General features: G+C 39.8%; 1 protein-coding gene across 1 annotated transcript; it reads right to left on the bottom strand.

Annotated features, from left to right (window-relative positions):
* Positions 1-857: 857 nt before the first annotated feature.
* On the bottom strand, positions 858-26,275 carry NBR1 (neighbor of BRCA1 gene 1). Its single transcript, XM_006901730.1, has 21 exons — positions 26,174-26,275; positions 23,985-24,047; positions 22,644-22,662; positions 21,026-21,048; positions 20,189-20,383; positions 18,199-18,276; positions 17,358-17,572; positions 14,885-15,052; positions 14,310-14,519; positions 13,379-13,538; positions 13,013-13,285; positions 11,413-11,562; positions 10,879-10,954; positions 10,327-10,437; positions 9,902-10,066; positions 9,820-9,837; positions 6,645-7,038; positions 5,933-6,027; positions 4,844-4,901; positions 3,648-3,753; positions 858-1,031 (listed from the first exon to the last, which is right to left on the bottom strand). Exons 1-21 carry the CDS (start codon positions 26,273-26,275, stop codon positions 858-860), a joined length of 2,853 nt encoding a protein of 950 aa, XP_006901792.1.
* Positions 26,276-26,671: the final 396 nt, after the last annotated feature.

Below are 26,671 nucleotides of genomic sequence, written 5' to 3'. Positions count from 1 at the left end.
ATAAGATTTGCTCTAACATTAAAAAAAAAAATTAAAAAAGTAATTGTTAACTTTCCCCTTTTAAAGTTAACAGAAGGGTTCTTTTGTTCCCCTACAGGATTAGCCATGTACCTCACATTATCTAATAATTTTTTCCCCCTATAAAGAAAGAAAAAGGTATTCAAAATTACAACAGACGCAACTCAAGGTGTTAATTATTAGCACACTCCTCCCTCCCTCCCTTCACAGAAATGCAGAGGCCTAGAAGGTGGAAATTCTTTAAATTTATCCAATGGTCTTCAGAAAGCAAGGGCATCCATTACTGAATCTTGCTGGGAAATGATTTTCCCCTTGAGAAAGTAAGAGTAGCAATATTTTTGTCATGCTTTGGGTATCATCTCACTCCATATAGCTAAGAGGCTTGGGGTAGGGCTAAGGAAATTTTAAGATAATTCCTGAAAACAATTGATTGCCTTTCCTCCAGTGTTCATTTCAACACTTGACAAATGATATCCTCATAAAAACATCCACATTAACTAAACAAAAAGACTCAACATGAATACAAGTAAAAAGAAAACTGATTTTACAGGAGGTTCGAATTATACTCCATAGTACATTAAAACGGAGGAAGAAGTTTTATGTAAATAAATTTTAAAATGGTCTGCCTACAACTTATCCAGTGTCTAAAGTGAAAATTTAAGTCTGGTCTTTGAGTGGCTCCAAAAAATACTGTATTGCAAGTACTGTCTTGACAGTTCAGTGATGGGCTATATAAATATTCATCAGATTTAAAAACAAGGTCTTCAACCCTATAACCCCAATAACAGAATAAAGATCATCTCTGAGCAGCAGGCAGTTATTTAATACGAGGAGAATCTTCAATAGCGGTGGCTGTACCAGTCATTGGTGTTGACCTGAAGGAGGTCTGTCACCACCTGCAGGATGTTGGAATTGTGCTTCTTCAGTAGCCGTAGGTTCAGCTGCCGGTCACAGAAGCCCATTTCAAAGAGGTGGGCCATCAACGCAGCTGTCTGGTCTTCGGAGACTACTGGCTGTGTACAGACAAAAAAACCAGAATCTTTCTCTCAGGCTGTAAATTTTTTTTTTAATTTTTTTTTATTTTTGTGTGCGTGTACCGTCAAATCAGATCTGACTGGTACAGGAGGAGATGGCCCCTCCTTCCCCGGCAGAGCATCTGGTGGATTCGAACCGTGCACTTCTGGGATCAGGCTGTAAATTTTAATGGGAGGAAACAGTCCGGGTGGATTCCCACCTCCAGGGATCTGGAGCTTTTCAGCTTCCAGAATCATATACTACAGATTAGATGACCAGAGGACCCCTTTTCAAAACACCAAGTGATTAGATACACGAGTATGGACAACATGCCTCCTTCGCAGCAGTAGGTCTTCTGAGGGGTGGTAAGACTGGGAAGGCCTGCTATAGATCAGTTATGTTTGTGTTGGAGGGAGAAGGGTAACCAGGGGACTGACAAACTCTCCTTAGAACTAGGAAGAGAATAAGAAATTTTCAGAAAGTCTGCAATTCTCTGACTAAATGAAACCTGATGCAGATAAACTCTTGTTCAAGAAGATGGAGATACAAAATGCTTCTCTGCAGGGTTGGTGAGAGAATCCCAGGGAGAAAGTTTCTAAGCACACTAAGCTTACTTAGAGCACTCACTCTAGCATTTCCCTCCACACTTACTCACTTCTCACCATCTCAGAATCCTTTCCCAGTAATTATACTCTCACCCTTATCATTAATCTTTTTGCTATTAACTTTTGTGCTTTACTTCACCAATCTTTAAAAAATGGTACCTCCTACCTTACCTAAACATCAGCTCTCTTTTCCTTTGTACCGTAACTATTTTAAATGTGGAACAGACTTGCAGTTTGAAATTCCTCACTACCAGTCACACCTCTCTGTAGCATTTGACACTGCTGACCAATTCTCTCCTTGTTAATACTGTCTTCTCTAAGTTCCAGTAAAGATTTCTCATTATTTCTTAACTATCTGTCATCTCTCCAAGTTTCTCCTTCCTTATCCATCTCTTAAAGGCCGTTTACCTTGCCTATTCCTTAGATGATCCTGCCCCATCACATGGCTCGTGCTATCACCTCATCCTTTAATCAACTCTTCAGTGTCATCTCCAGGCCAGCTCTCTCCTAGGCAATCTAGATTGATTTATATATCTTTACTTGCCTATGCTATGCAATACCCAAAACTGACCTCTTCTCATCCAAATATATATTTCAGGCATACCATCTTTTATTGATTACCTAAATCAGACAAATGGAGATTCATCCTTGATGTCTTTGTAGTCACTCAATCATGGTCTCCATGATTTTGCATTCCTACCTCTAAATTATCTTTCATCCTTCCTACCTATCTAACAAGGAAGCTCTGGTGGCCTAGTGGTAAGGAGCTATGCTGCCAGTCCTAAAACACACAGTTCAAATCTACCAGCTGCCCAACAGGGGAAAGATGGGCAATCAACTTGTATTTACCAACTCTGAAAACTAGCTATGGGTTGGTTCATACTTGACAGCACATAACAACAATAACAACTGATCTAATATCGAATCTCAGACTGATCTCCCCCCAGCTTCCTGCCAACATCCCCACTGTAAAATGCTCTTATGAAAAAGAGATCAGATCTTGTTAATCACTTCCTTAAAGGGAACTCTGGAGACTTAGTGGTAAGGAGTTGTGCTGTAAATCCAAAGACAGAGAGTTCAAATCCACCAGCTGCCTTGCAGGAGAAAGATGGGCAATCTCCTCTCAAGTGACTTACAGCCTCTGAAAATCTGCTGGAGGGTCGGCTATTAGTTGGTTCCAAATCAATGGCATACAACAACATAAAAACCTTGAATAGTTCTTCCTACTAGCCTTAAAATTCAAACTCCTTAATAAAAGGAACATAGTGATCTGTCTCCAGCCTTCACAGGGAGGTCTGGTGGCCTAATGGTTAAGAAGCTGTGCTGCAATCCTAAGGGTACATGGTTCAAATCCACCAGCTGCTCTGCAGAAGAAAGATGGGCATTTTCCTCTCATGCAATTCACTGTTTTTGAAAACCTGCTGGAGGATCAGCTATGGGTTGGTCCCGACTCGACAGCACAGTCACCATCACCAGCCTACATATCTGGTCTTGTCTTATTCTTCTCAGACCAAATGGTCCTGTTTTTCAGATTCAACTTCCTCTCTACATTGCCAAGACATTTTTTTCCACTGGTTAGTTTCTATCTGCAAAGTCTTTTGGACCTTTCCATTCTCTAGCCAACAATTTACTTTTTCCTTCAATCTACCAGGAAGTGTTCCTTGGCCCTATTAGCCTAGGTAAGGTGATCCACTTGTCCACTTGTCTGACAGCATCAACACAGGATCTTACCCTGATTATGAATGTCTGTCTCTTTAACTGTCATTTCCTAGGCTCTGGACAGGAAAAAGTGTCTTCCTTATCTTAAGGTCCAGAGCCTGGAATACTTCAACAAACATTTGGTACTTTTCTTTCCTTAAGTGAGTTGGCTAGTCATATTTGTGGTGGACTTTCATAGAACTAAACCTAATGAGCACATTCTTTCCAAAATGCCATTTTGCTCTTTAGCTCTGAGGCTACCATGTTAATTTGAGATCAGATTTAGTTCAGGAAAACAGAACACATACTAACCTGTGCAGTGACTGGTGGCCCAGCAAACAGGACCTTGTACGCAGAGGCAGCAACAGACAAAGCCCCCTTCACTAGTCCTCCAGCAATGCTGCTCCCTTGGTGATGCCTGTGCAGGAAAACCAAATGATCTCCCTAAACAAACAAACAAACAATCACCTCCCTACTAGGTAATCTGGCTCTAAGTAAATCCTTAAAAGAAAGAGGTCTCCTTAAGAGAAAAAATCAGGTGTAGACAGAAATGATTGGATACTTTATCAGTTTTATAGCTTCAAATCCTAGTTTGATAGAGGGCCAATTCTACTGCTTATGCTATGGGTGTTGCTGTTAAATGCCGCCAAGTCAAGGTACTTTGGAAGCGGATGCCACTCCTGCTTCCAAGCTTGTTTTAATCGGGGAGCTCCGTCAAACACTGTCCACCATGGCACATCAGGGTCACAATGTTCAGCATCACAGCCACCACAAGTTACCTCTGGTACAGCAAAATGACAGAGCAGTGCTATACCATCTAGAAGAACAGAAAAATAGCTTGCCTCTGGAAACCCTATGAACTTGGAGAAACGAAGAAAGTTCATAGGGTTGCTATGAGTCACCTATGTCTTGATGTGACATTTAACAATAACAACACAGAGCTCAGTTGCCCTAATGGACAGAAAGTGATGCTACCAAGCCCAGGGTGGGTGATTTTAATCTGAATCCCTCAGGCCTGTTTTAAATTGTTTTTGGTCAAACATGCTATGGATACTGTAGAAAATATAGTACTCCGAGTAACACGCCAGCTTTCAGTTCTAGCTGAAAAATAACAGAGTCAAGGGCAAACTGAGGACCAGCTGCCTGCCTCTGCCTGATTATCTTGGAGGAACCTCTCCTGGAGGAAATATAATTTTCTGTATTTGGTAGGAAAATCTCATCTTGACACTGTTCTTCAGGTGTAAACAAAACCACTAAAATGCACATTTGGATCTGACATGCCTGCCTTATCTGGCGCCAATGGGAGACTGGGGATTCCTTTCTAGTCTGGAAAGACAGGAATCTAGCATCAGCTTTCCCTGTGCGCTCAATGCTACTCTAGCATTTTAGGAGGAATGAGAATAAGGACTGACTGCGCTTCTTCTCTGCTCTCATGGGCTCTTTTAAGCAGATGCAAACAGTAGCACATCCAACAGCTTCTAAGAAGAGACTGTACAAGATGCAGTTACCTTGAGTGGTCACAGCTCTTCTGTCTGCTGTTTACATGTCCTGATGAGCATCTGTACTCTAAAAGCAAAAGAGCTCTTGGTTAGATGCAGCATCCATAAGTGCTAAGTGTTCCCTAACTCACAGCAAAGCTATTTTCAAGGCAGGAAGGAATTTGATTGCAAAATTGGGGTTCTTTTTTCCTCTTCTTAGGACCTGGGCAATTTTGGAAGAAGTAGTTTTAAGGAAGTGTTCAAAATGTAATGAAAAGTGATAGCTTACTGAATCATAAAAGTAAACTCTATGATAATAGTACACAGATAGGCAAGCTCTGGTGGCTTAGTGGTAAGGAATTACACTGCCAACACAAAGGCCTGTGGATACTCCACCAGCTGCTTCAAAAGAAAGATGAACAATGTCCTCCTGTATAATGTATTGCTTTTGAAATTCACTGGAGGATCAGCTAGAGGTCAGTTCTAACTCCATGGCACACAATTAACAACAAAACAGCAGCAGTTAGGGAGCTCAGGTAGCCTAGAGGGTAAGGAGTTGCACTGCCAAGCCAAAGGCAGGTGGTTCAAATCCACAAGCTGCCTCATGGAAGATGGATAAATTATAGCCTCTGAAAACTTCCTAGAGGGGTCAATTAAGAGTCAGTTCTGACTTGATGGCACATAACAATAACAGTTTATATATAGTTTGTAAGTACTTTTAGGTTTTATTTTTTGAGAGAGTGGAAAGTAACTTTGAAGTTCTGCTCTAAACAATTTCACAGTATTATCATCTCTATTTTGCAGAAGAGTAAACAGTGTTATGTATTTGCTGAGACACTACAAAGGCCACACAGTGAAGAAATACAGAGCTAAAGCTGGAGCCAGGAAACTTCTGGCTCTGAGGCTTATGTACTTCCGGCCACAGCACAGCACCTACTTCTATGATGGCTCATTTAAGAAATATTAAGCAAGAGAATAGACATAAAAGTAGAGAGGAATAGAGAAAGGGTGAAAGGGCAAGTTCCTATAAACTGCCAAGAATCACAAAGACAGTCTGTGTGATACCTGGTTTCCATTAAAAAGCTGAGGAAGAACAAAAAATCTCAAGCTGTTCATTACCTCCTCTGATCTGATCAGGGACTGAAGAAACTTCTGGAATGGTAACTGGTAAATCCACTCCTGAGAAAGCAGGATGCTGTACACAAGGAGGGCTCCTTTCAGAAAGACATAATGTTCAAAGTTGAAACGGTGGAGATACAGTAAACACAGCACAGCAGTGCCAAATTCTCTCTACATATTTCACATTTCTGATTCAGATCACATAACAGAATTTAGGGATCAAGACAGAAGGACTTCATTCTACTTCTTGTCCTCTTTAGCCATAGTTAAGCTAGAAAGATTGGTTTCAGTCTGGCCAATTTGTTTACTAAATAGCACTGATAAAGCTAAATATGAAGCTCACTAGAACAGTCTACACCTAGTTTAAACCATAGTCAGGGTTCCAGTATTTTCCATACAATGATACAAAAACATCCAATAGAGTATTAAGAAGACTAAGTAGAGGTAATGTAGAGATTTTTGTGTGTGTTTAAAAACTAGCTCTAAACAATTAAAATATATCATACTGAGATAATTAAAGATAGCTACAACCAATACTTCTTGAAATTCAGACTCCAGAAATGCTACAAGCACAACTCTCATTATCTAAATTCAGATTTTAGTAAGGGAAATCATTTCTTCCTATGCTGATAAAGAATAACTTTTGCCATCAAGTAGATTCCCCTCACTCTTAATTCCACTTCTGGAATTCAGAAGGGTGTGTAGATGGTACCTGGGTAGTGGAGGTGAAGGCCCCACCACCTCTGGGGTTAGGGGCACTGCTTCCAAAGTCTGTGAGGCCATAAGGATGTCATTGATGGTGTGCCTCTGTGGCTGGTTCTCCCCTCCAGGGAGTGTCTCCCCAGCCTCAGCTGGTTCCTGTCCAGTCTCAATGATAGGCTCGCCTTCAACTCCTCGTTCCAGGCCTGGCTGAGAGAGTGCTGAGCTGTACATGGAGTCCCCCAAGGGGCGGCTGGTATCAAAGCACTCAGGTAGGATGATGATATAATCCTCTGAGGAGGCAGAGGACTGACTCTGAACTTCATCTTTGAAGTCATCTTCCTCCTCAACAAATTCTTCCTCAGCGATGTGGATAATCTCTTCTCTTTCATCACCACGTGGTCCCTCTCCTTCTGATGAGGCAGATTTCACTACAGGGAAAAAAACCAAACAATTTTTTTAAATTTATTTTATTTCATTATTTTTTTTGTGTACCGTCAAATCAGATCTGACTGGTACAGGAGGAGATTGTTCCTCCTTCTCCAGCAGAGCATCTGGTGGATTCAAATTGCGGATCTCTGAGACTGTAGTGCAGCTTCTTGCCACTAGGCTACCAGAGCTCGCCAGAACTAAACAATTTTATAGTAAGCTAAAAGCAACCACTGATATTACCTTTAGTAAAGCTTCTGAGCTATGAGTCAAGAGGAGGGGCTGCTGTTAGGACCATGATGACAGTGAGGTGGAAGCCCATGCACAGAACAGATGGAAACTCCAAAACTCACAAACTAAGTGAGGCAGAAATATCCAGGCTTTAGAGAAATTGTATGAATCTCAAAATGAAAAGGCTCCATCTTTTTCAGTAATGTGATTATTAATGCATTGAGACAGAGTTCAAAACAAACTGACAAATTTGCTAACAATGTTATAAAAGAAAATGCTAGGTGGTAAGTACCACAGGATTACATGTGTACATCTCCTTTAAAAAGTAATGCACGTTATGGGAATGATTGCATGAAACATAGTGTGAAGGAAGGACAGTGTGAAACACAATGTATACAAACTTTGTATGCAAATAATATAATTTTTTTTAAAAAAAGAATGTACAACTAGGAGATATCATCTCACCCCATAAGAATAGCAAAATTTAACAGAACAGCAAACAACAAATGCTGGCGAAGTTGCAGAGAAACTGGAACCATTATTCACTGCTGGTAGGAGTATAAAATGGTACAATCACTATGGAAGGCAGTATGGCGCTTTCTCAAAAAGTTGGAAATAGATACCATTTTGACCTAGCAATTCCACTACTGGGAATATAGCCTAAAGAAACCAGAACTGCCACCCAAGCAGATATATGCTCACCCATGTTTATTGCGGCTTTGTTCACAATAGCAGAGTCGGAAACAACCCAAGTGTCCATCAACAAACAAATGGATAGAGAAGCTGTGGTACATTCACACAATGGAATACTATGCTTCATTGAAAAAAAGGAACTTAAGAATTATTATACAAAATGGGTGACCCTGAAGGCCATTATGCTGAATGAAATATCTCAGTCACAAAAAGACAAATATGGCAAAGGCCACTGTTATAAACCAGGACTGACATGGGGGCTGGGGGGAAAACTAAGAGGGGATAAATAATTTACAAGGCATTGAAATAGATGAAGGAGAGAACTACATAGAAGGAATAAATGATTAGGTGTTACTAGCATGACAAGAGTCCAGAATAAGAGCTGCATAGTAAAGTGGTCTGGGGTGGGGGACTGTATAACAATGAAATTTTTTTTTTTGGAAAGAAAAAGATTTGTTGGGGGCAGGGAGGAAAATGCGCAACAAATGAATGATTAGAGATCTAAGTCTTTTATAAACATTCATTAAAATATCAATAAAATAAAAAAATGTAAATGTGAAAGATTATGTGTTAATTTTACTGCCAAAAAAAATAAGGGTAATGCATGTTCATGATAGAACTCTGGCAAAATATAGATGAGGGAAATATTTAAAAAAACAGCAGCATACCTAAAGAAACCATAACTGCCACTCAAGCAGATATATGCAAACTCAGATTTATTGTGGCTTTATTCGCAATAGCAAAAAACTGGAAACAACACAAGTGCCCATCAAGAAATGAATGGATAGAGAAGCTCTAGTATATCTACACAATGGAATACTATGCAGTATTGAAAAACAAGGAACTCATGAAATATTATACAAAATGGGTGACCCTGGAGGACATTATGTTGAGTGAAATATTTCAGTCACAAAAGGACAAACATTGCATAGGGCTACTGTTGTAAAACGGGACTGACATCAGGGTTGAGGGAAGACAGAAAAGGAGGGGAGGAATGATGTACATTGCATTGAAACAGATGAGGGAGAGAACTGTTTAAAAGGGATATATGAATAGGTATTATCATTACAGAAGTCCATAGTGAAGGCTGCATAGTAATGCACTTGGGGGCAGGGACTGCATAACAATGAGTTTTTCTTTTACTTTTCAAGGAGAAGAGTAAATTGGATGGGTAGGGGTGGGCAGGGAGAAAAGTGCAACAATGAATGACTGGAAACCCTAAGTTTCTGTAAACTTTCATTAAAATTAATAAAAAAAAAAAAGAAAGCAGAAATCTATATTTAGAGTCATAAAAAAACCCCAGCAGCATAGTCCCATCAAAAATTACTACTATGAATATTTTGATTCAAATCCTTTTAGGCTTTTGAAAAAAATATATTTTTATACATCTATATTTGAAAAAGAATTAAAAACAAGTCATATTTAAAGATATAGGGTAAACTTCATTAACGTGAACTTAGTGATTTTCTGTATTATTTTGACGCTCTAGAATTTTTAGATAGTACAGACGTTTCTGATAACTGTTACAGAATTTAATAGGAGGTATAAAGTCGAGGAATTCAGTTTGATACTTCTTCTTCTACTGGTTAGTTCCTGGACTACAGCCCCAGGAGAGAGCTGCTACTGCTGGCGCTCAGTCAGTTTACAGGAAGAGAACACAGGCAGCACAGGCCTTTCCCCTCAGTGGAATGCAGCTGTAATCCTGCCCCTGGAGGAAGTGCATAAACAAGGTATGGGAACTTTTTTTTAATTGCTAAAACGGAAATAAAAATGGTTGGGCAGCTCATGTAGAATATGAGGAAACAGATTTGACCATCATTTTCAACAAAGATCACCTGGAAGAGCACGTCTCACTAACAATGTCTGGCAATCACCGTTAGGGTATTAGGGCGGGCTCCACTCCGTAGCGACACTCACCCTGCAGGGACTTTCCTCGGCAAGGTGGGTTGTGATCAGGGGCAGCATCCAGGGTGAGGGATCGGATCACAGTCTCACATACAAACTGGGTCCCACTTAGGTCATCTTCTGCTTCCTCCACTGAAGCAGTGCTCTCAGCCTTATTCTTCACTGATGCTGAGGAATCTGGAAGAGATGAGGGCCTTGTCAGAACTGGTTTAAAATGTCAAAATGTTTCTGCCATGGTCAGTCATCACCCAAACTTATAATATGGGGCAAGGAATGGCTGTTATCTGAGCTATTGGAAGGAAGCTGACTTAAAAAACATGAGATGCTACAGAAAACTTATTCACATACCAAAATTAGATTAGTAGGGGGTAGGCGTAAAAATAGGTATAGTATGAAAACAGAGAAGGTGAATGCTTTACAGATATTTAACCCCTTACCAGGAAGAGCTTTAAATCCCGCCCCTTCACTTTCTTCCTTTATCTGCCCCAAGCCTGGCTTCTCTATTAAAGGACTGTCATGTGGCAGAGGAGACATGCAAGGAGTCATATCTGGAGAATGAAGACAGGAGAACCATCAACCAAGGAAAAGCATCACATCATCAATAGTCAAGTGTTCAGAAGCAGGAGCTTACAGGCTGTGGCCTCCTGCAGGACTCAAGTAAAAACCCAGGTATGCTTCAAGGACTGTTGTAAAGAGTTTCTGCAGACCGTTAAGGTACATTTGTCCTGGAAGGTCACAGTCAAGACGGGAAACGTCAAAAAGGGACATAAAACCTCCTGAGAAAAACGAGGGTTCCTTTGTGGCAGGGTAGGATTGCACTAAGGCACATCATTCCCTCTGACAGAAAATGGGGTAAAGAAAACTGGACCCAGAGAGGGTAGCTTTATCATCACACGGTGGGGAAATAGAATGTCAACTACCAGAGTCCATGCTGCAGTACTTTTGGGTCTACTAACAAAATAGGCAAAGTGATCCAGTAACATTCTTACCCACAGGGGTGTTGTGGGGCACTCTCTCCAACTCTTGGACAATGTTTATATCCAACAGCTCAAAGGACAACAGGTCCTGGAAGAAGATGGGCAATGTCAGACCACATGTAGTGCATGGTGGACCATGTTCTATCTTGATGGGACTGGCAGAGCTTTGAGCTCTATAGAGTCTACATACAACTCTGTTCAAATTTATGTCTCACCTCAAACAAGTGAAAAGAATAGAGTTAAATGGGAACTAGATGTTCAAATGACCAGAGAGAAGCAAAGAAAGGGAATGCCATAGGTGTGAAAGTGAATCAGAGAGAAGGTGAAAAGCAGAAGCAACTGGAGTTGTGAAGAAGCACAGGAGTGAGGTCACAATTTAAAGAGGAAATATTGGTTTAGAAACGGTCTCCCTAGGCGAGCTTCCTTGCAACAATGCATCTGACTGTATCAAAGTGGGCATGATGGACTTTCTGGGCACCACCTAAGGCTACCACCTTGTCATCAATGTGGTAAAACATTTTCCCCAATGCTTATTGAATTTTCCACCTGGGCAGTCAGAAGGTCCACAGATGGGATATAGAGCTCCCTCTCTCTGGGAACCTTTTTTATTTTCTGAGAAATGCCGCTTCCTGTTCCTTCAGTCTTCTCAGTCACTCCATCAAGCTGCATTTCTTCTTTGGCCAGACAAAAAGCTTCCTAAAGAGACATCATAAGGCAGATTTTAGGGCTCTCAAGAGACTGAAAGACCTCCCTAAAAGAACAAAAATCCCCAACTGTTGCCATCTCTACATTTTTAAATAAACGTTTTGTTTTGATACTACTTTAAACTTACATATTTGAACGTTTCAAAAACAGTAGAGTGTTCATGTATTACTCCAGCTTTCCCGCAAAATAACTTACATTAACCAAGTACAACAGTGAAAAACACAGGCTAACATTGGGTTCATATGCCTTCATATATTATCCATTTTCTACCACAAATATGCATTACCTTTTTTTTTAAAAAAAATTATTTTATATTGGTTTGCATACAAAATCTGTATACATTGTGTTTCACACTTTCCACACATATGCATTACTTTTGTCAAATACGCCTATAGTCCTGCAGCACTCATTATCTAACATTATTTAAAAATATATTTTCATCAGTCAGTGATTAAAGGAACTCTGGCGGTAAGGTGTGTATCAGGCTGCAGTCAAATCCATCAGCTGCTCCTTGGGAGAAATACAAGCAGTCTCCTCCCAAAAAGATTTACAACCTCAGAGCCTGGTGAAGAGTTGCTAGTGAGGGCAATGAGTTTGGTTACTGATTAAGGAGCCTCAGTGTCACAGCAGATTTTGGAAAGGACAGATGTTTGAATACACTAGCCACCCCTTAGGAGAAATATGAGGCAGTCGCTCTCATTAAGATTTACCGCCTTGGAAGCCTGATGGAGGGTTGCCAGACCTTGACAGCAACAGGTTTGGTTTGGGAAGGTTAGTGATTATACTAAAGCAGCTGTTGTGACCGCTGAGTCAGAACTGACCCACAGCTGACCCTCTGGCAGGTTTTTAGAGGTAGTCAATCACATGAAAGACTGCCCATCTTTCTCCTGTGGAACAACTGGTGGATTTGAACTGTGTGCTTTCAGGACTGCAGTGCAGATTCTTACCTCTAGGCCATGAGAGCTTCCTAAATATTGAGGCAATAGTCATTCTGAAAGAATCCCGCTAACAGAGGGAAGTTGTCTAAAAATACACACTGCACACTAAGTAACCACCAGAGCAAGGCTTCAATATTATTTAGAGAACACACACAAAAGGTCATTTCAGGAAAGAACAACGTTAAGAGCAAATCTATCAGTCCACCAGTTTCACAGTCCAAACAGGCAGTCTGTCTTTCCGTTGAGCAGCAAAGAGACAGCCAAGCATCACTACAAAGGTAGAAAAAAGCACTTGGGACTGCCTACCCTCATGTCCTAGACACTCAAATGAAATCTCTGAGGATGAGACCAAAGTTCTGTACCTAAATGTGCTGGGGAGAGAAAAGTCGCTACCTGTTCATGAGTTCTGAAAGAAAGAATAACTAGTCTCACATAAGTTCTTTTCATTTTAGTCACCTCTTACCTAACTATAAGGATCTTAGCCAAGTCATGTCAAAACTCACCTCATCAGCTTTGCAGGAGGTGATCATGTCCTTTTCATTGCTATTAGGACTCTCTGTGGAGGGGAAAGGATCCACTATGATACTGCACCAGACCCGAGGCCCAAACTGCTGGCCTTTATGAGAAAGACGCCAATGGGAAGTGTATGTTCCTTCCAAAGTTGGGGCAATGAACTCCACAGATACAACTCCCACATGGCCAGCTTTCAGGCAAGGAACCAAGACATCCTTCTTTTCTGCAGAAGCCAAAGTCAGGTTTCCCCACATGAACTTGAGCTGAAAAGGATAATGACAAGAGAAATAAGTTTGTCAGATGAGCACTCTACCACTTCAAACCTTACCATTCCTGGGGGGCTTGGGGGGATTTACCTTTGTGTCTGCACTCCATTTTACATTTCCTGTATTTTTCATCCTCCAATGTTTGATAAACTTGGTTCCTGGCTGAAGGTGAGTTCCATCAGGCAAATTCTCATCCACAAAAGCTGCACTGAGGGTTGGCATAACTGGGGCACAAGGCTGCAATGGGAGCCTGAACAGAAATTCACACACTCAGGCCATGTGCTAGTGGGCATGAAAGCCTGTGAATATAAACGACTGTGGCCTCAGAGGCCGAACACTGACTCTTGAGGATGTCACTGTGCATTTGCCTAAAAATATTAATACATTTTTTTAAAAAAGAAAAATGGACAGATTTGCGATTTGCTGAGACTATTCAAAGGATCCAGGAATAGAACTATAAAGTCAATCTCTTAAAACATTTGTTCATTTGCTCCCACTCTAGACTGCCTTGAGTGAAGAAATGTCTTAAAATCCTAATTCTAAATCCTGGCTTTTATCTTCTGCACTAGGGATATTTAGGGCAGTGAAACTATTCTGTTTGATCCTATTGTAGGATATACATGACTTCTAGCCATTTGTCAAAACCCACGGGGCTGCACAATACAAGCAGTGAAGCCCAAGGTAAACTACGAACACTAAAAATAATGTACCAATATTGGTTCATCAACTGCAATAAGTATAGGAAAAAATGTGTGGGATGAGGTCTTGGTGATGGGAAGGCATTACTTTCTACACAATTATCTGTAACCAAGAAACTACTCTGAAATGCAAAGCCCACTAAAGAAGATATTAATTTATTTAGAGCGATACCCAACCACTCATAACACAGCATTGAAGAACAGGAAATTTCAAGTATTTGCATATGAAAAGTTATGAATACATAAGACAGAGGTTTACTGATATTCCAGTCTTAGGGAGCTGAACGAATCTACACTCCCACCAAGGCTCTGGGCTTACTTACATGAGAGTGTTAGACTGTAGCAAGCTCTCAGGTCGGCCCAAAGGAGACTTGGGGCTCTGAAGTCCATGGATAGAATTCCACAAATGAATCTTCCTGTGGAGTTTAAGCTGCTTTTTGAGTTCCTTGACCTCTGCTTTACGCTGTTTCTTCTCAGCTCGCAACCTTTGCTTTTCTGCTTTAAGAAAATTCTTATCAACCTGCTTCTGGAGCCTATGAGAGAATAAATTAGTGTCTTAAATAAAACGAACTTCACAGACAAGGCTTAAGGTCTTTTAAGCCAACTGAAGTCTCCATCAGTATCAGTTCTTAGTTTCTTAATTTCATCCTTTATCATTTCCAGTTCATTAGCTTAGGTAATTATCTTCATTAACTGCACATCAAGTGAAAATGAGCAGGCATTAACAAGACTTTTGTAGTTCTGTAACTTCTCCTTCACTAGAACCAAGAAACAAACTATTTTTTGCTGCACACATTTTCACAATAAAAGGGGCAACGTTTCACCACTACATACATGTATACTTTTTAAAAGGAAAATGAAAGAAACTAAAGAACAAACATCCGTATGTATGCTTTACCTGACTTGTTCCAGGGCGGCAGGAAGACGAGGGCTAGAAAACTTGGATTGTGAGAATGGCTCAGAGCACCCCACGACAGGTCTCCGCAACTTCAGCAGGACATGGTTAGAGTCGTGGGTGTAGGGCCCTGCCTCACAATCTTCACAGATATTGTAGGATGGGCACAGGCTGTGGAGAAAAGGAGGGCACAGTACAGTGGTGAGTATACAAAGAAGGGATATGTAAGACTACTCTTGTGTGCCGTCAAAACGGAACAGACTCAGAGTTGACCCTCCAGTGTGAGGAAACTGCTCATCTTTTTCCTGTGGAGCTGTTGATAAATTCAAATCACATGCATTTGGTTGGCAGTGAAGCTCCTTAACACTAGGCCACCAGAGCTCCAAAATTAGATTGTTGTTGTTGTGTAGTGTCAAGGTGGAAATGACCCACAGCTAAGCCTTCAGTGGGTTTTCAGAGGCAGTAAATCACACAGAAGGAGACTGCCCATCTTTCTCCCACAGAGCAGGTGGTGGATTTGAACCATGTACCTTTGGGTACATAGTGCAATTCTTTACCACTAAGGAATCCAGTGGTGGCTTCCAAAGCTCCCTACTAGGAGACTAGACCTCTATATTTGCTCTATTGCTAGTTAGCTGATAGCATAAGCATGTCATCTAACCATGCTGTATTTCAGTTTCCTTTATTTAAAAAATGAAGATAACAACACTAAATCTGTATCTATTTCAAAGATAAATATATAGGATGAAACAATATATGAAATAATTCAGAACAGACTCTTTGGTGATCTAATTTTGTGTCAAGGAACAGAACTTTGCCTATTAATCCAAATGCATATCTGAATACAACAATCTGAATATTTAACACTCAGAAAGCATGTGAGTAAAGAGTAGTCTGCATTTCTGTGGTGTCAGACCTTTTTAAAAATGGCTTTTTTTATCCATTGCCTTAGCTTCCCTCTGTGGGATCCAGTGCCTCAACTGCAGACACATCTTCAACATCATCAATAACTGTGAGATCAACCTAAAAAAGAGCTAATCCAACCACAGAGAGACTGTGGTGAGGCATAGCCTGACAGAGCCCTGGAGATGGAGTCAAAGGTTCTGCTTGCTGGATGACTAAAGGAAGAGCTGACTTGTGACTGCTAGGAGACAAAGCTTGCTTGATGACTGAGGAAACCAGTTTTCTTGCATTTTTGTTGCCAGGCTGAACCTGGACTTTCACGTGTTGACTGAGAACCTGTATGAACTGAGGGATTGTGTCTTGCTGTTAATATGGCTTAGGACTGCTGTTCATGAAAACTTAGACTTTCACTGTGTGACAGTCTTTGCCTTCCCACCCCACAAAATTATTTCCTTAATAAACTCCAATGTTAGTGCAATTAAGTCTGTGAGTCAATTTGCAAAGAACATCGGACCAAGTGATTACTAGAATCACTAATGAGCGTGGGAAGCCAGGTCTGACCTTTTAGCTATTATTTTGGGGCTGTGGACATTATTGACGGGGAGAGTTCTGCTTTACGAAGGGGAAAAGTCAGACTTGGTTTACCTCACATTACTGCTGCTCCTTTCACAAGTTCTACCCAGCACTACTCTATCTAATGCTCAGAGGCAGAATGTACCAATTTCCCTTACTTCTCCAGAATGCCAACAAGGTTGTTCCTTTGAGGACTACAAATAGTCAACTGAGTTATGCAAGACCCAAGTCACGGTATTTTTAAACACTTTATATGCTTATGAAGGTTGGACAGTGAATATGGAAGACTTTGAATTGTGTTGGTAAAGAGTACTGAGTATATCAGGAACTGTCAATGGTGCAAGCAAGTCTGTCTTGGAAGTACAGCCACTGCACTCCTTAGAGGCAAACACAGTAGAGATTTCATCTCACACTTGGGCCATGTTACCACAGGAGTGGTCAATCCCTGGAGAAGGACCCCATGATTTGGAGCAACCAAAGGGGGTTGCTGTAATGCGACTCTGAGTTCACACTGACTCACAGCTGACCCTCCAGCGGGTTTTCAGAAGCAGTAAATGCCACAGGGGGACTCTGTCCTTCCTTCACCGATGGAGCACCTGGTGAATTTAAACTGTGGGTCTGGAGCACAGTCTCTTACTACTTACTAGGCCACCAGAGTTCCCTAATGGAGAGGAAGAACCTCAAGAAGATGGACTGAGTGCTCCCTTCGGCAGCACATATACTAATATTCAAACGATACTGAGAAGATTAGCATGGACCCAGTGCAAGGATGACATGCAAATTCTCGAAATGTCCCATATTTTTCTTTTAATAAAAGAGTAAATGGATTGACACAGTGACTACAATAATGGACTTAACCATAACAGATTGTGAGGACTGCACGGGATTAGCCAAGGTCCAAATCTGTTGTACAACTGGCAGGCAAGGGGTGCTATGAGTTAGAATCAACTTGACAGCACCTAACAACAACATAAGACAACTAGATCCAGATACGGCTTACCTGCATTGATAGCGCACACCAATAATTTTTCTTTGGCAGCTGCTGCAGTCAATATGCCAGTTGAATGGATTTTCTGGCAAAAACAGTGTTTCCTCTGAACTAGGCATTGAGACTTCTGAGGAACAGGAACCTAAGGTTGAACTTCGGAGTACAAGCTTCTCATGCAATTTCTGTTCAAGCTTCTCAACTGTTTCTTTAACCACTTGTTCTCTGAACTAGACAGAACAGAAAGTATGGAAAAATTCAGTTCCAATATTATTAAACAGACCTGAAACTTCAGTCTCTATTATAATGAAGCACATTATCAATAGCTACGAGCTAGTGAGTGGTCATAACATGGTATAAATGGTCTAATCTTTCCACAGCTAAAGTGGTTCAAAGAAAAGATGAAAAAAATTTGTTGATGGATAAATTTCTAACTTATTTTCCTTTCAACTATAGAGATTGGTTTTTTTTTTTATTTTTAGAAGCAGATTCCTCCTCCTTTTGCTGGGCACATCACTGTAAAAATAAAGTGCTTTCTAGTGGCAAGGAGCTGCAACTACAATCCCAGAGGCAAACGGTTCAAATCCACCAGATGCTCTGCCGGGTAAGGAGGGACAATATCCTCCTGTACCAGTCAGATCTGATCTGACGGTACACGCACACAAAAATAATAAAATAAAATAAAATAAAAAATAAATAAAGTGCTTTCTTGACTGGAACTGCTCCAGATTAAAAATCAGCTCCCACTCTTCATTCACCTATACCAGAGGCAGTAGTCACCAGTTTGGCTCTTGGGTTTTTCCACATTCTACTTGTGTCAAGTGCTGTGAAAGTCCAAGCCAGAGAGAATACTCACTGTCTCCAAGTAACTTGTAAACCAGTCTGGAGGCTTATCTTGAGGTTGGTCTGCATCACATGGAGCAAGTGGAAATCGCTGTAAGAAAACACAACCCAAGATTGCAGGGGTTACTTTTTCTTTCTACTTAAAAGAATTACCCTGAAATGTATTATTTTGAAGATTCTCCTATAAAGTAATACAAACATACAGTTTAAAAAAACAAAAACACAAAACACCACCATATACATGTTATTGTTATGTGCCATTGAGTCGCTTGCAACTCATAGCTACCCTATGTACAACAGCCCTAAACCCTGCTCTATTCTGTGCCAATCGCAGTGCCTCTGACACACCCATGCCAATTACCTCAGTCACTGAATCAATCCACCTCACAGAGGGTCTTCCCCTCCTGCACTATCCCTCCACCATCCCAAGCATGATGTCCCTCTCCATGGACCAGTCCCTCCTTACAACATGTCCAAAGTATGCCAGACGAAGCCCAGAATCCTTGCCTCCAAGGAGCAGCCCGGTTTAACCTTCGCCAGGATGAATCTGTTTTTTTTCTTAGCAGTCCTTGGTATTCTGAATACTCTTCTCCAGCAGTACAGCTCAAAGGCATCAATTCTCCTTCTATCCTCCCTACTCATTGTCCAACCCTCTGATGCACAACAAGTGATTGCAAAGACCATGGCCTGTATCAGACGCACCTTAGTCTCCAGAGAGACACCACTGCTCTTCAGTACTTTGGAGTGGTCCCTAACAGCAGACTTTGACAACGCCCCATCATTATTTGGATTAATAGAGCTGACTTGTGACTGCTAAGAGACAAAGCTTGCTTGATGACTGAGGAAACCAGTTTTCTTGCATTTTTGTTGCCAGGCTGAACCTGGACTTTCACGTGTTGACTGAGAACCTGTATGAACTGAGGGATTGTGTCTTGCTGTTAATATGGCTTAGGACTGCTGTTCATGAAAACTTAAAGACTTTCACTGTGTGACAGTCTTTGCCTTCCCACCCCACAAAATTATTTCCTTAATAAACTCCAATGTTAGTGCAATTAAGTCTGAAATGACATTTTTAATTCTTTACCACTAAGAAATTACTACATTACTACACAACAACAACAATCTAATTTTGGAGCTCTGGTGGCCTAGTGTTAAGGAGCTTCGCTGCCAACCAAATGCATGTGATTTGAATTTATCAATAGCTCCACAGGAAAAAGAAGGAAGGGGCTCAGTGACATTTCTCTTGCTTTAATGGGTCGATGCAAAACAAACACTGAATACTAGCTTCAATTTACCTTAGTGGTAAAGAATTGCACTACGTACCCAAAGGTACATGGTTCAAATCCACCACCTGCTCTGTGGGAAAAAGATGGGCAGTCTCCTTCTGTGTGATTTACTGCCTCTGAAAACCCACTGAAGGCTTAGCTGTGGGTCATTTCCACCTTGACACTACACAAACAACAACAATCTAATTTTGGAGCTCTGGTGGCCTAGTGTTAAGGAGCTTCGCTGCCAACCAAATGCATGTGATTTGAATTTATCAACAGCTCCACAGGAAAAAGAAGGAAGGGGCTCAGTGACATTTCTCTTGCTTTAATGGGTCGATGCAAAGCAAACACTGAATACTAGCTTCAATTTTTGCCTTTTCCCCCCCAATAATAGTGGAGTAAAGTAAACTTTGAAAAAGTGAGTGGTCCCTGTGAATGTTTCAAGTCACACATCCAAAAAATGTCATACATGTCAAGCCAAAAGACAAACAAAAGACAGAAGAAATATATGTTGTTTTTTAAAACTTTTTTAAAAAAATTTTTGTGTGTGTACCATCAAATAGGATCTGACTAGTATAGGAAGAGATTGCCCCTCCTTCTCCAGCAGAACATCTGGTGAATTTGAACCACTGTTACAAGTTTTAATCAGAGAAGGAAAATGATGAGAACCTCAAACTAAAGAAAAAGTAACCTGGGGTTGGCAAAATTGCAGAGGAAGATCCATTCTCATCATACCTGGCCTGCTGGCTCCTCTGTGGGCCTCATGTCTGATCCCAGGATTCTCACTAGTGAGGAATAATGTGCAGGCGGCTTCTTTCCTGCCTTGGCAGCTAGCCGTTTCTCTGCTACAACCGGAGCTGGAGCTTCATCTACAACATAATATCCTTCATGCACTTGCATTTGTAGTTGGTTTCCATGCTTAACTGCCATCTGAGAACAAACAGGATGAGTCAACATCATATGGTGAGTCTCATTTCCCAAACAGAACTCCAAAACCAACTAAACAGAAGAGTGTGTTATCAATTATAACACACCAGAGTTTTGGACTGGAAGCTCATAAAAGATATTCAAACCTTATTTACAAAAGTGGTAATGAATTAAGCACACACACACACCCCCCCCAAACTCAAAAGTGGTAATAAAAAGACAGAGTGATAAATAAAGAACAATAAATGACCTCAAGGAATTAATTAACTCACTGTTGACTTAAGCAGGAAACTTTATGCAACTCTATAGTCTATACCTTTAATTCTCTCATATTTCATGGCAACATGTTCCACAGGGAATACATGAAGCAGGAAATAAGAAACGTTAACGAGAAAATATCACTTCAGAGAGTGCCTATTTTTAGATGCTTGGATAGTGACATCAAGATCAGCAAAGAGATAGCAAAGTATCTAGGGAGAATTTTTACACCAGGAGTTTCCTTTTACTGGATGGTACACTCTGTTCATTAGAATCTTAAAAGTATGTTTTTATATTCACTAGTTCTTCTTCAAGGCCAATGACACTCAGGATTTAGTCAAGAAACATTTGAAAACTATTCGGAAAATGACATGAAATACGTATTACCTTAAGGGCTTCTTCATATTCACCTAGAAGGAGAGAAAAATAAACACTGTGTTATTTTTTCACCAGTCTAAAAATTTTTGCAGATATAGGCAACCTGACTTAGAATCTTTAATAGATGAAAAGCCACCATTTTCTTGCTGACAAACTTTCTTTTCATATCCAACAGAAACAGAAGCTACTGCAGGACAGTTCTCTGCTTTAAATTTTCCTTTCTTTGCTACTGGTACCCTCTAGTTACAGAAAGATCAAACTAGTCCCACACAATGGGCTTATGGAAAGCTCAGGACTCTAGGAATTCATGGATAATGTTAGTAATTGTTTATAAGTTGACATCACATATAAAACAAATGCAAAAAAGAGGACAACTTACGAGTGTAGAACTGGGAGACATGATTTCCAGAGTAATTACATCTCAAATACAAGAGAAGCTCTCATTAAAGCTTTTAACGTTTCTTTTAAAATTCATTTAAAGTCAGCATCCTATATACAAAACACTGTTATTCAGGGAGCTGCTGCACTGCAATCCCGGATGTATGCGGTTCAAATCCACCAGATGCTCTGCTGGAGAAGGAGGGACAATCTCCTCCTGTACCAGTCAGATCCAATTTGATGGTACACACACCAAAAATAATAATAAATAATAAAACAAAACAAACAACCCCCCCCACACTGTTATTCAATAAAAATCTCCTTTGTAACTAATGCCAACCCACTGAGAAGGATATCATGCCTGGTAAAAAAGTGCCAGTGAAGGATTGTAAAACGGTACAATCATTCTGGAAGGCAGTTTGGTGCGTCCTCAAAAAAACTGAACCTAGAAATTCTGTATGACCCAGCTATTTTACTCCTTGGAATACACCCTGAGAAAATGAGAATTGAGGCACAAATGGATACTTGTACACCCATGTTCATAGCTTCATTATTCACCATCACAAGAACATGGAAACAGCCCAGATAGATGTCCAACCACAAACAAACAGATTGAGAAATTATGGTATATTCATACAGTGGAATACTACACAGAAAGCAGGAGCAATGATTTTGTAAATTACTACCTAACTTGGGAGGGACTGGTGAGCATTATGAGTGAATGAACTCAGTCCCACAAGGCCAAAAATTGTATAAAACCATTATTGTATAATGAGTATGAAGATCCATCCAAGGGGTGGGGGCTTGGAAGCAGAAGGATGAGATGTGCAGGGAAAGAGGGGGATTAATCATGGAGTTGAACAATTTGATGGAGGGGTAAGGGAAATTGGAAGAATCTGTTCTATAAAACAATGTATTTGACTTTTGAAAATAAAATAGTATTAAAAAAAGCATCAGTGAAAATGAGGAAAATCATCAGTAGGATGAACTGACAATGTCTGCAACACAACAGTGGGCTTACACACAACAGTGGAGTCACTATGACTTAGAACTAATTGGAAGATACCAAACAGCAACAATCACATTGTAACCAATGCCCACAGTTAAGTGAATACAGTGTTAGTTTACTGCTTATCAAATTCTAATATAAAAAGAACATTGTAACAAATTTTGAGTATAAATGAAAATGTAAAAATTCATGAAAAGACAGGCTTTAAATAAAGCTGAACAGTTTCTCTTAGGTACTTACCTTGAGTGTTGATAGATACCTTTAGTAAAAGGAAAAAAGCAACAGTGGATTATAAACACCTTGATGAACTGATGAAATACTCACCAGTTAAGTATATCTGTTCTTAAAACCAGCTTCACAGAATAGATACAAAACCCTAGGGTAGGGATTTAGCTCTTCCAGTATGATAAGTGAGTTATAAATAATAATTAAAATTTTATTGCTTATCTACATGTCCTTTTATTTCAACCATACGCATTAAGAGACAGCCTAATAAGTGGTTAGGAGTCTGAGTCTGCAGCCAGAGGATATGGATTAAACCCTTACCAAGCTTTTTGTTTTTGGGCCCGTTACTTAAACATTTCTGGGTCTGTTTCCTCATGGGTAAAATAAAGATAATGATACATCCAATAAACACTGTTGTTATTAGCCTGACACACTATAACAACGTAATAAAGGTTTTCATTGTTCTTAAATTGATATTTTAATGAAAGTTTATAGAGAATTTAGATATTCACTCATTGTTGCATACTTTCAACCCTGCCTACCCCCTTCAATTCTCTTTTCTCTTTGAAAAAAGATTCTTTAACTGTTGTTTCATTTTTTAATGAACTAAAACAAAACATGGATTTTTAGCTCCAATAGCATAGTGGGAAGAATTTGTGCTGCAATCCTGAAGGCACATGGCTCGAATCCTCTAGACGCAGTATGGGCAATCTCCTCCTCAGCTATTACTGCCTCTGAAAACCCGTTGGAGGGTCAGCTATGGATTGGTTCTGACTCAATGGTACACAACAAAAACAAAACTAAACTTGGATTATGGTGAACTTAAGAACTCTAAATTTTAAATAATTTTTGAAAGTTTCTTTTACTAATTTTTGTGCATACACCGTCAAATCGGGTCTGGCTGGTACAGGAGATTGCCCCTCCTTCTCCAGCAGAGCATCTGGTGGATTTGTACTGTGCACCTCTGGGATTGCAGTGCAGCTTCTTGCCATTAGGCTACCAGAGTTCCCTAAAACTCCAGTTTTTTGTGGTTTTTTAAAAAATAATTTTAATGAGCATTTACAGAGATTTTGGATTTCCATTCATTCATTGCTGCACTTCTCTCCCCCAAAACTCCAGTTTTAAAAGGTCTAGCTGAGATTTTCCTCTTCAATGTTCTTCCTAGTTTGTCCACTCCACTTCACATGCCAACTTACTTCAAAACATGCAATTATCAAAAGCATTTAAATCACTAAATAAATAAGAAAAATCCCATTCAGGACTATCTGAATTTCACATCAATCAATTTTGAGAAATAAGATTCCTACACTGGACTTTGAACAGCTGGTAATGGAGATCATAACATATTTTATTTACCTCTTCATTTTCCTCATCCAGGTATTTTATCTGAATAGTGTTCAGATCAAATGAAACTTTTACCTGTAAATGAAAAATACATTACATGAACAAGTAGCCAAAAAGTAAACAGTGACAGAAACATAGAAGTCATAAAAAAAAAAAGGACTGGCAAATTTTACGGTGTTAAAAAAAATGTCATACATGTCAAGCCAAAAGACAAACAAAAGACAGAAGAAATATATGGAACCTGTAAGAGACAAGAGGCGAAAGGAGGGTCTGGTGGCCAAGTGGCAAGAAGCTGCAGAGGTGCGCAGTTCAAATCCACCAGATGCTCTGCTGGAGAAAGAGGGACACTCTCTTCCTGTACCAGTCAGATCCGATTTGACGGTACACACACACAAAATAACAAAATAAAAACAAAAACAAACAAAAAGAGACAACGAGCTAATATTTATACAAGAACATCTACAAAACTGTTAGGGATAAGATGAACAATACAGGTAAAAACAGGCAAAAATGTACAGGAAATTCATAGAAGAAATCAGCATACTTAAGAAATACATGAAAAACTTGTTAACCTCATTGGTAGTCACAATAGTAGAAAATAAAGCACTGAGATTCTATTTTATCAGAATGGCAAAAACTGTTTCAAGTCACACATCCAGCACTACCAAGGACTGAGGGCACTGTCATTTTATGAGTTTTAAAAATTGTTCTGCAAACCAAACTACTAATAGCTATTAAAACTTAAAATCACATACCCTCTGACCCATTAGCTCATGTTAGGTTCTATGTACAGAGGAACATCTCTTGTAATTGATTTTGTCATGGCAAATAGAAAAAGAAATAATTCAACAATTTTCCCACATAAGATGGTTGAACTTTTCCTTTAAAGAAGATTCCCCTGCTATCCAAACCAGTGTATTCCCATGAAATCTTTCCGAAGCTGAAGTGATATGAAGCAAAGAAGTAATTACTATTCATTTATGTGGAAAAATTGAGTATTCTTAAATTCATAAAATAAACTAAAATAGTGCCAAACAGCAATTAAAATGTACAAAAACACTAACATACTGTGTTCAGAGACACAGTCCAAAGCTATGGAGGCTTGAAGCTTCCTAGGGAAGGGGCTCAGTGACATTTCTCTTGCTTTAATGGGTCGATGCAAAACAAACACTGAATACTAGTTTCAATTTTTGCCTTTTCCCCCCCAATAATAGTGGAGTAAAGTAAACTTTGAAAAAGTGAGTGGTCCCTGTGAATGTTTGAATTGTTTCCCTTTTTATGATGGAGATCTATTGCACTTTTAACATTTAAAATTTACAAGAAAGTGGGAGTGGGGAAGCAAGTAATCGGTTATTATTTTTTCCAATCTTTAAAGTTTTATTTTACCACTTTCCTATTGTTTTTTATTACAGAAAAACACTTGAGTCTTTCTTTCTCACAGGTTTCCACCTTACACAGGTCTGGCTTTCACAGATTCTACGGTACTAAGGAAAACAAGCTGTGCTTGATTTTCAGATCACTTGGCAAACATGATCCAACTTCCTCTAGGACAGCCATCTGTCTAGGACAGTACAGATGCCTGCTGGATGGCAGAGGACTAGACTAACTCATCATCTATGAAGGTCTCTATGATTTCTTTTCCTTTTCTGTTAACACCATCCATAACCATCACTGTACATCACCAGGTAAAAGTAAGCTTTTACCAAATAGTTTTGTTAGATAAACAGTTTATAGGAAGTAAAACATTCACCATTGCAAATCAAAGAGAAACAGAAGAGTACAAAGGGCAAATCGAGAGCAGGAAAAGTACAACAAAGGCACTTACAAAGTAAAGCTATACCATCAGTGGCTCGCAAACAATAGTAACAAAGCTGCTCTCAGGCAAGAGGACAGACCCCTAAAGGCTAGTTGGTGGGGTGTCCCCTACAGACCCATTCCTCAGACTGCTCGACAATTACCAGGATTTTGAAATTCTCTTAACAATGTTACCTTTTTTCCCTAAATTCTTCAAGAGGAATTTATTTATTCATTTTATGGAGCACATCAATATGAATACTGAGCCACTAAGAAAAGAATTTTCCAAAAGACCTAGGCATAGTAAATATAACAACTGTTAAAGTGATGAAACAGTATTGCTAAAAATAATAGCTTTGGAAAAAAATGAGCTGTGTTATGGAGGAAAAAAACAAAGAAATACTCACCATCGCCTCTACATCTGCCCAAGTAGTATTTTCTGGGTCAGAAACAAGAAAGCTTTGGGTTTCATTTTTAAAAGTCACATTTAGAGTGACCTGTGGTTCCATGTTGTGGAGCTAGAGTTGAGCAGGTGGATGAGACCAAAAACACATTAGAAAGCATTCTACAAGTATTTCATAAATATCATCACTGTAGAAATACTTCTGAGCAATAACATCATTGTAGAAATACCTTAAGACTAGGAGGGGGGAGGGGATAGTAGTGAACAACAAGATAGGCAATCTCTCACTCTTATGAAACTTAAAATTTAATGGGTAGTTTATAATAAATCTCACTAGTAGAAACTACTCTTTCTAAAAACACTCTTGTTTGCTGTGTGCTGTTGAGTCTGGACCACTTCAGAGCTGACTATCCAAGGGGTTTTCAGATGCAGTAAATAAACAAACTGTATAAAGATGCCAGGCCCATACTTCTCCTTCCAAGCAGCTGGTGGATTGAACTGT

The sequence above is a fragment of the Elephantulus edwardii genome, unplaced genomic scaffold (assembly GCF_000299155.1).
Source record: "Elephantulus edwardii isolate Elephantulus edwardi_28Jun2011 unplaced genomic scaffold, EleEdw1.0 scaffold00340, whole genome shotgun sequence".
NCBI lineage: Eukaryota > Metazoa > Chordata > Mammalia > Macroscelidea > Macroscelididae > Elephantulus > Elephantulus edwardii.
Note: the sequence above shows the minus strand (reverse complement) of the source record. Positions and strands in the feature narration are given on the sequence as shown.

Bases quoted from the DNA above. Each gene is read 5' to 3' on its own strand.
- NBR1 (XM_006901730.1), bottom strand. From the start codon at position 26,275: ATGGAACCACAGGTCACTCTAAATGTGACTTTTAAAAATGAAACCCAA. The intron at 14,520-14,884 runs GTAAAGCATACA...ATTCTCTCATAG, and splicing joins GCCGCCCTGGAACAAGTCAG to GCTCCAGAAGCAGGTTGATA. The intron at 4,902-5,932 runs GTAATGAACAGC...TTTTGCTTTTAG, and splicing joins CCCTGATCAGATCAGAGGAG to AGTACAGATGCTCATCAGGA.